Raw genomic sequence first — 9,833 nt, 5'->3', positions numbered from 1 at the left:
CCAATCGTTCTACACAAAACCGCAAGCGTCTGGGCTTTTGTGCACAAACCTTATCAGTCGGCCTAACACGCTCATTGACTTCGGCGGCAAAAACCGCTAGCCTCATCATAAAGAATAAGTTAGCCGGACCAATTTTTACAAGAATGTGTTCCTAATGAGTGTTGAGGTAGGAACTGGGAACTCAAGCGCTGTCCAGACCACTGTCATATGCGCTAATATGCACGCTGAAATCTCTGCAACTGGCAAATCCACGACATAACTATTTACTTAACCATTGACTGATTTCACTGCAGCAGTGGCCATCAGCATTGCGTAGGGTCAAACTTCGGTCATAGTAAAGGAACTCTCTTTTTGGTACATTTTCACGCGAGCAGCTATTGATCATTAACTTTGAAAACGTGCTCTCAGTTTCATGAGGACAGAAGTGCTACATATGTGACTGTTTTTAGCGTATCTAAGATCAATTCAAACCATTTCCGGATGTTAGTCTTAAGTTAAAGGCTGACATTGTGCCTTTCGGGTAAACACTCATTATTGGTTGATAAGATTTTGTTACGATCAAGCACAATCATTTCCACTGAAGCATTATGATTGCCTGGTCTGGTCTTAAATTGTGCCCCTTTATGAAGCCGTATCCATGGCGACACTGCAATGGAAACTTGTTTTACCTCATCGAATAATTATACTGTCAAACAGTCATCGCATGTTTTGGGCCAAGTATAAAAGAGGTTTGAAAGCGAGATCAGCTTCAAAAAACGTTGGCGCTTAGCATACAATGAGTCAAATCTAAATAAATTAGTTAATCATGCTGCACGAAGAAATTATCTGGAGCAGGGTTGATCATGTGACCTCCGAATTGCAGTTCCGGTGCGGTTTTCATTTTTACCAAGTCGTTCATGGGCGCCGGACCATTGTCATGTTGCGGCCATCTTGATTTTTTTTTTTCCCATTCAAATCAATGTAACCAAAACGAGGCTGGAAGGAAAAATAGTCTGGTTCCGTTTTGCACAAAAAACTACCATTCGGTACTGTTCTTGGATACAGGGAACATGACTGAAATGGTGGCAGCATGATAAAGGTCTATAGTCTGAATGTAGCCAGGGATCATGCTTATAGTCACGATGGGATATAAGACTAAGGTTTGTGTAGACTAAAACATTTCTCCCTGATGTCACATCATTCTCCGAACTTCAGATAGATCCTGTTTGTTGATAAAATAGTTCATTTGGTTTGGGGAAAGCGTCTGAATGCATACCAAGTTACTATTCATGACTCACTTCACATGCATATAGCAGGAATCCGTTTAGTGAAGCGTAAGTATATTTTATACCATTCATAATTTAAAGCTGGCCCCTCTAAATGCGTGTTAACCAGACTTTTTTCCTACAGAAAACCTGTGAATTTAATAGTCAAAGAGGTTATTTCACAAACGTATGTGACCAGTATATAGCGTCCTTTAATTTGTAGTAAATTAAAGTCTATCTTATTTTAGCAATAATGTTTAAAAGGAAATTATTCAATTTCACATATTTCAATCTTGTATCAGCCTTATCTTTGTCTTACAAAAACATTTCTATTGTTTTGTAGTTACAGCTTCTCTTGCATGTCCGTACATTTTTAAATGTTTGGTTAAAGTTATTCATGCATTTTTGATTGAATTCTTCATTCATTTCCTATATGGCTTCAATTCTCCAATAGCTCACCACATAACAGCTAGGGCATGATAAATTATTACCATCACCATTACGTCGTCGATAATATTGAGGCTGCTTTTGTAGAGCACGTTTGGGCGAGAACCATTAGTTGACTATAGTGGTTAATTTAATTAAGCCTGGCTCCATGCTGTACATTATGATACACGCAGCTATTGGTAACCAGCCAAGGGCGGATCCAGAACACAATTTTTTTTGGGGGGCCCAAAAATTTTTGGGTCCCCCAAAAAGTGGGTCAAAAAAATTACGGCGTGGTTTTTTTTTTGATTCTAGATGCTCTGTGGTGCGATCTGAGGCAATTTCTGACCACTTTAACCAATGTTTTATGAGGAAAAGATGTGGTGGTGTACTCATTGCCTGCCTTTATTGCGATGTCACATAAAAAAAAAAATTGGTTTCGTTTTTTTTTTGGGGGGGGGGGGCTTTGGCCCCCGCCCCCCCCCTGGATCCGCCCTTGTAACCAGCTATTGGTAATACGCAGCTATTGATAACCGCGCTCTGTGGTCTAGTTCCCAATAGTCGACTAGATTAATCCAATTAACCATCCTGCATCGAGGGACGTTAGTCGAATTATGGTGAACCATAGTCCTCGCCGGAACTTGTCGATCGGTCCATGGAGGTCCAAGTGTATGCGGTCGCGAGCGCGAGGCTATATCTGTGCTCCGCAACATTCTGGCCAAAAAAACCCCGATTGCCATCTTACGCTCTAGCAGACAAGAACAATTTGACAGGAGCACTGCAGAATGTAATAATTTGGATTTTGAGTTAAAAGTACAGAAAAGGCACCAAAATACCCACAATTATAGTCTGGGTGGAATTCGGAACGGTACTGGTACATGTATTTAGTAATAAAAAAAGTCGGTTACCGTCAGCTTCAGTTCTAAATTAATGTTAACGTACACGTGTACCGGGAAAGTAGATTACAGTCATTGCTAATTTTAACCTTTTTGGGCACCAAAACCTTTTTTCCCACTAATATTCGACTGCGGTATGTTGTCGACGTCAAATCATTACATTAACTGTATCGTGATACAAACAGTTGGTCGATCATTGTTCCCCTAATGCAGCATACAATCAACAAAAGAAGGGGCATATGCCGATCTTTTTAAATCAATTGCAGGTGTTTATTTTTATTAATAAAATACTTTGACCCGCCATAACAATCATTTCAAATCAATAAATCCAAAGAATATAACTTCGTCATGAAATACGTGCATATAAAATAGTCCAATTAGCCCCTTCCCCCAAAACCATGTGTTTGTGTCAGCCAATCTTGAGCATCCAATACAAACATATCCACAATCTATTTTTAGAACCTATTTCTGCCGCACGCACTTAAAAAAATAGGTCAACACGAACGCAAAGTCAACGTACATCGACGGAGTTGAAAACAGAAAGAAAGAGATGTGATAATGACAAGACCCAATCGAAACATGAAAACCACTTTGTTGTGCAAATTAAATAGTAAACTTCTGGTTTTGGAAATACATGATTTAAAGCATTACCATTTACCTCGTGTTTTGACAAACTCACATAGGCCTACGGTTTTGCATTTCAACAATTTATCACATTAAAGCAAACTCTCCCCGAACACACAGAGTGAGAACGTCAAAGGTACTCTAAGATAGCTGATGTGCAGATATTATGCACCGCGGGGAGTGCGGGGACACTATGCCTCAAAGGAGTAGTTAATATTTAATATACCTCGCTTGTGAATTAGCACGTTAGATATGGCTATAGTCAAACGATAAACATCGATACAGTTTGCTGTAGAGTGTCAAGAGACGATGGAGAATCAGTGAAAACTGACTATTAAGGCAGCAACATGTTGATGACAGTGATCTCCTCCTTGGTTCTTGTCTCCGTGTTCTTCCGGGGACTCGGAGCTGTACCACCCGCTGTCCTGGTCAATTATACCCGTCCAGGAGATCTCATCATCGGTGCCGTGTTGGCTTTTCATTTTGACGACTCCTGCCGGTCAGGATTGACATTCCGTCAGGTTGAAATCGTAGAGACGCTTGTGTACACTGTCGAACAGATCAACAACCGATCGGACATCTTGCCAAATCTCACCCTTGGATTCGACATCAAGGAAAGCTGCTACCAAGAAGATGCCGCCCTCTGGTCCCTGTTGTCTCTTCTTGGTAAGTACTTTGAGTCTCAGAATGGCCTTACCCTCCCCCTCCTGACCAGAAGAACTTTGGCACGCTGCTAGGTGTAGTTGGCACTTCTCGGAGCACGACCAGCATATTTAACGCCAAGACGGCCCACCTGTTTGATTTGCCGATGATTTCGCATTATGCGACGAGCGACGAATTGAGTGACAAAGCCAGATTTCCAAATTTCCTCCGGACCATTCCCCCGGACAAGTTGCAAGCCAGGGCCATGGTAGACATTTTGGAGAAATTCGGCTGGACTTGCATTGGCGTTCTGTACACATCAGATGCTTACGGCATACGCGGATCACAGGAATTGCTTAAACTTGCGGACGAAAAAGAAATGTGTGTCGTCTTTTCTAAGTCTGTGACTGGAAGCAAGCCTACACAGTCAGAGATCGCAGAGTTGCTTTCTAAGATTGATGAATTTGAAATTGTGCATGTCATTATTATTTTTGGTGGAGAGGAGATGTACGATATACTTGAAGAACTGGAATGTCGTAAGCCAGGTTACAGGGTTACGTTGATCTGCAGTGACGGTATTCACGGACGGAAACTCTCTGAGGTCTATCTAGGTAACATGACGAAGGGAAGTTTGCGTCTGGAGCAGCATCGCAGTTATGTACCCGAATTTCAAGACTACTTTAAAAGTTTGGAAGCTGCATCACAGGTTAGCCCCTGGTACAATGAGTTGAAAGACTTTATAATGAAAAGTAACGAATGTGTGAATTTGACACTGTGTTCCCTCCCTCAATACGCTATGATTGAGAGTACTATTTATCACGCAGTGTACGCCTTTGCCTATGCTCTGGACGATTTAATACGACAACGGTGTAGTAGTAGAACCACTGATTGTTCACACCGCTTACACAATATCAGTGGACAAGATCTTTTGCCGTATCTGTTCAATGTGCAGTTTGAAGGCGTAGGAGGACCGTTCGAGTTCGACGCTAACGGAAATGCGGAGGGGGCGTATACAATCAAGGGTCTCTTAGAAGAAAATAACAAGATAGAATGGCAAGATGTGGGACTATGGGACTCGCACCGGACGCAGAAACTTTCAATGGTGGATGCAGCTATTCTTTGGCCAGACGGGACGCCGCAGTCCCATTGCAAGCAGGAATGTCTCCCCGGTCAAATTGCGGTTCCTCTTCAAGAGAAATGCTCTTGGGGTTGCCAAACTTGTTACAAAGATGCTATCGTGGTGGATAATGCATGCGAGCAGTGCAAGAGAACCCACTGGCCCAGCACAAATCGTTCTGCCTGTGAGCCCATCGTCCCGGCTAGCGTGGCTACATATGAAGTCATCATCGTCGTTATCCTAGTTCTCTGCAGTACTGGAATCGCCCTAGCAGGGCTGAGTTTTGCCGGTCTATGCTACTATCGCCATCACTCCTTGATCAAGGCTAGCAGTCGTGAGCTCGGTACCGTGTCCATCGTGGGAACGATCTCGGCCTGTCTTGTTCCCTTACCGTTACTGCTTCCGCCTTCTGACCACACGTGTGCGGCAGCGGAGGCACTAGTCTCCCTCTGCTTCACCATGACTTACGCACCCACGTTACTCAAAGTCAACCGTATCCATCGAGTGTTTCAAGCCGGTAGAAGGTCGACTAAATGCCCTCGGCTGGCTCGACCAAAGGAGCAGATCTTCATAGCATCGATTATCGTTCTCATACAGGTAAGGAAGCTATGGCTTCTCTTTGTTCTTGGTAAAAAAATAACCTGCATTATAGCTTATGTATATAGGCCCAAGTGTGCCTTCTGTTGAAAAAAACGTAGGCCTGAAATAGGCATAGTCGATAACTTGTCATATTTGATTTGATGGTTAAAAAATACAAGTTTTTTCGACCAGCTATTAGTTTCACAAGCAAAGCAATGGCTGTTTACTGTTAACTTGATCTCAGTATAGCAACACGCAGACGAACACCGTCAGAAATGGTAAGACAGTTTTAGAGAGAGTACAATGACAATTTCACACTCTGCGTCAACGCAAACGTGAAGGAGTGCCAGTGCGAGTATTCACGCTTCCAATTGGCAAACTTTGATCCGGTTTGATCCGATTTGTAACTGAACTCCGGCTGATTTCGAGGGATTTTATTTTTTTATTTGTGTGTGTGTTATACCCATGTTTTTAATTATTGGTATGAAGTATGTGGTTCAATTGGACACCTAGATATAGAGAGACCTAAATTCATTACGCTTCTTCAATATCAGTTCTCTTCCTCCCGATCGGCATTTCACTGAGTATAGCGTATCTGTAGTTGTGGGTCTGTGTGGGCACGACCAATTTGAGAGGGGGTTGACAACAAACTTACAGAATGCCCACTACGTGCTGGAAAGGAAGCAATTGATATTTGTCTCCGGTCAGCCGACCGCCGCAAAATCAAAAAGGTCCGGGGGGGGGGGGGGACTGGAAACGTTCTGACTTGTCGAGGCGCCGTGTTCGAAGCAGACGCAATTTGACATTATAAAAAGCCTGAACAAATCTCCGTCAGTCGATTGGTGTCATTGAAATATTTGTGCCAATCCAATCGAACGGCGAAAATAGCAGTTCCATTGCACGGTCACACCTTTGGTGGCTCTGACCAATCAGATGACGTGGATTTGATAAAACAAATACTGAATGATTCACACGCACACAGTAGACATTTTCACCCAAAAATTATAATGTATGCAATAAGGGCCATGAGGCGCGGAAGCTAAGCGAGTCCATCGAAAGTGTACAGGGGTCCAAAATTCGGGTCAATTCTCTCAATTTGTGCAGGATTTTTTTTTCTCGAGAGAAGCCATTAAAATCGTCGTAAGTATATATATATATATATATACTATCCAGTATAATTTCTGTTTTTTAATGCACAAAATAAATATAAAAATAACGTTTTCGTGCCGTGCGCACGATGTCCAGGGAAATTAGCAGGGCTCCTTTCCGCACGAGTGAAAAAAAATCCTGTGTGATTCCACTGTGATTCGGGGTTCAATCCATCAAATTGTGGGCCGAATCGCGGGCTGAATCACGGGCTAGTGACGTACCACGTGACATCGTTTGTGCCGGCGCAGCTTCGCCTCGTGGAATGGAACATTCCATCTGTCACCTCATAAATATTGTTATTACTCATGCCATGGTCCAAACAAAACTGACCCCAATTCTTGATAAAAAGCACAAAGGAAGGGCAGTGGTGTTTAAATGCTGGTGTTTTAGTTAAAAAAAACAAAAACAAAAAAAAACCCCAAAACCAGCAGTTTGTCAGTTTGTTAGTTCGTCAGTTTGTCAGTTGGTCAGTTTGTAGTTTGTAAGTTTGTTAGTTTGTCAGTTTGTTAGTTTGTTAGTTTTCAGTTTGTTAGTTGGTAGTTTGTGGGGGTGTTGGGGTGTTTTTTTTTTTTTGGGGGGGTTGTTTTTTGGACATTTCTTTTCATGTATTACTTTTCCGACAACTGTATTTATGTTGTATTGTTGACGAATATTAAGAATTGTAAGGATTTTAGAATTTAAAATAGTTTCTAAATTACTATATTTTAATATTAATTTGATACCTGTAAGTGGCGGTTAATAGCTGTTGGTTTCATTAAATAAATTTTAAAAAAAATGCGAAACAGAGACAATAAAACTCTTAGGGTCGGAGCTGAGGCATTTAAAAGCTGGAGGCAGACAGAAATGCTTGTAATCGTTGGAATTATGTTTTAAATTTGACATAAATCGGAAATGGTAAATGACTCAAGCAGCTGAAAAGCGAAATAAATTAAAGAATCGGGTTTTTATTACAATCACAGCAGCCTGTGTATGACTTCAAATTGTTACAAAAAATGCGAAAAGCCAAAAGGTCAACGTTCAACTACAAATTTCCACGAGATTTCACACACTTAAGCACTATCTTTCAAAAACAAAGCCATGACCCTAAAAAAGTCTGTGACAATTTTAAATACCTCAATATAATTATAGATACACCGTTACACGTCAGCAGCTCCACTTCAAAATCAGACTTATATCCTCAAGGAAAGAAGGACAAAATGTTAAAAATATAACACAGTGATGCTCACATTGGGCAAGATAGTCGATACCTCAAGCTTCGGAGTTAATCATCGTCGATCGTGCTGAAGGGCTTCCATCAGTGCAAAGCTGTCATAGTTTGAGATTAGAATCAACAAGAAGGAACCTCCCAAATGCTGTGTTTTGTAATAGGATTATATCTGCATCGTTCTGTTCTTTGCTCTATCAGCCGTGCGGTTGCGATCGCCAAAGCGTGCCGGTTGTTAAGCAAAGCTAATCCGATTACGCACTTTGACGCTGTAACAGAGCAGTGAAATTCGTGAAAACCCCCAAAATGGCATTTTCACTGTGTGTTTCTCAGAAAATAATTATGCTCAGTATGATTTAAATGTTAAATTATAACCGAAGAAGAAATTCTAAACTTCAAGTCAGTGAAAAAAAATCGTCGTCATCGATGCCGAAACCTCAACTGAACTGGTTACTGGTAAAGCTGACCTTCAAGTCGGGAAGAAACTGTTCGAAAACTTCCCTGAATCTATGTATTTATATAATTTATAGGAATTTCTCCAAATTGTTATTGCACGATTAGTTGAACACTTATATCGTCTAACTATATTCCAAATTTCAGCTTAATCTGTCGTTGCAGCCGCTAGTGTTACAACCAGAACTATCTCCATGGAAAATTCCGAGGAGGATTTTCTGCCAACCCAACCTACGTACATTGTTCAGCAAAGCGCCTTAGGCGGTATGGTTGACCGATGTCGGCCACGCCAATAACGTATGGTAGAATAGCATATTCATTAGCGTCACTCAGCGTGTTTTGGCGTGGGTCTCGGTATCGACCAATGGAAGCCGGCAAAAAGGGTGATATTTATCAATTAATAACTCGTGAAGGAGGCTTTTCTCCAAGTTTTACTGCACACCATATTGGATAGGAACTTATTAAGCTCCGTGAGGCTTGAAAATGTTGACAGATATTGCAAACGCCAGTGTTACAACTTTCAAAAATGCACGTAGCCAGGCCTATTTTTCCAATTGCAACGAAAAATAATAAACATATCACAACGAGTTTTAGCACATACTTGGATTATTATAAGGGAAATAAACCCTGAAAGTTGCATGAAGATACGGTCTTCCAAGCAGGAGAAATTAATTTTCAAAGATTTCACCCGCCAACATGAACATGTCTGTGAACATGTAGTTTCATTCAAAAAAAAGTGTTACGTATAACCTTTAGAAATCGCCCTTCGCAACCACATGGCTGTTTACACGTAAATTGTAGAGGGCCGGCATGTACGTCTACATGCTGTACAGCGTCAGTTGGTGAAATCAAAAATTCTGAGAGAGACCTATAGAACTCAGTTTTAAAAACTGTTCTGTGCGCACGTGGGTGTGGTGTGGTATAGGCCTTGTTTTCCATATGTGTTTTATGGCACATTGCGGTATTTTCGTAGGCCCCGAATTTTTCGTAGGCCCAAATTTTTCGTAGACCCTAGACACAGCGCCTGTACTGTGCCTATTGGGTAATCCGGGCCTGGTCGATCCTGGTGAGCTGCCGGTACTAACGCAACCAAGGTACGGAATAGTCTGTTGCCTGGCCATTTCATGTTATATTAAATTAGTGATTACTTTTGTATTTGGTGTCTAGGGTACAGATGGAATCGACGCGTGGCGTGACATCGGAAAACACATGTTTTTTTTTCAAAGTTGTATTCAAGTTATAATCTTACCAACCACCATGCCGGATTACACTTAATATGAGCAAAATAGAAAAAGGAGAATTGGACGTAATATTTAACAAAGAACGTTAAAGCACGTAATATAGGCCGACATTTTGGAAATAGAATTACCAAGCACATGATATAAATACATTATACTTGCTATTGCAGGATCGAAAATAAGAATATATAGCAAAACGTTTTTCGCAATTGGGATCTTATACCCAGAACTATCCGTTTTCTTAAAGTATTTCCAATCGTT

The 9,833-nt window shown here is 41.3% G+C and overlaps 1 protein-coding gene across 1 annotated transcript; it reads left to right on the top strand.

Annotated features, from left to right (window-relative positions):
• The first annotated feature begins 3,998 nt into the window (after positions 1–3,998).
• On the top strand, positions 3,999–6,047 carry LOC119740122 (metabotropic glutamate receptor 4-like). Its single transcript, XM_038215328.1, has 2 exons — positions 3,999–5,546; positions 6,042–6,047. The coding sequence occupies exons 1-2, from the start codon at positions 3,999–4,001 to the stop codon at positions 6,045–6,047; spliced, it is 1,554 nt and encodes a 517-aa protein (XP_038071256.1).
• Positions 6,048–9,833: the final 3,786 nt, after the last annotated feature.

This window comes from Patiria miniata, unplaced genomic scaffold (genome assembly GCF_015706575.1).
Source record: "Patiria miniata isolate m_02_andy unplaced genomic scaffold, ASM1570657v1 HiC_scaffold_4, whole genome shotgun sequence".
NCBI classification, from domain to species: Eukaryota; Metazoa; Echinodermata; class Asteroidea; order Valvatida; family Asterinidae; genus Patiria; species Patiria miniata.
Note: the sequence above shows the minus strand (reverse complement) of the source record. Positions and strands in the feature narration are given on the sequence as shown.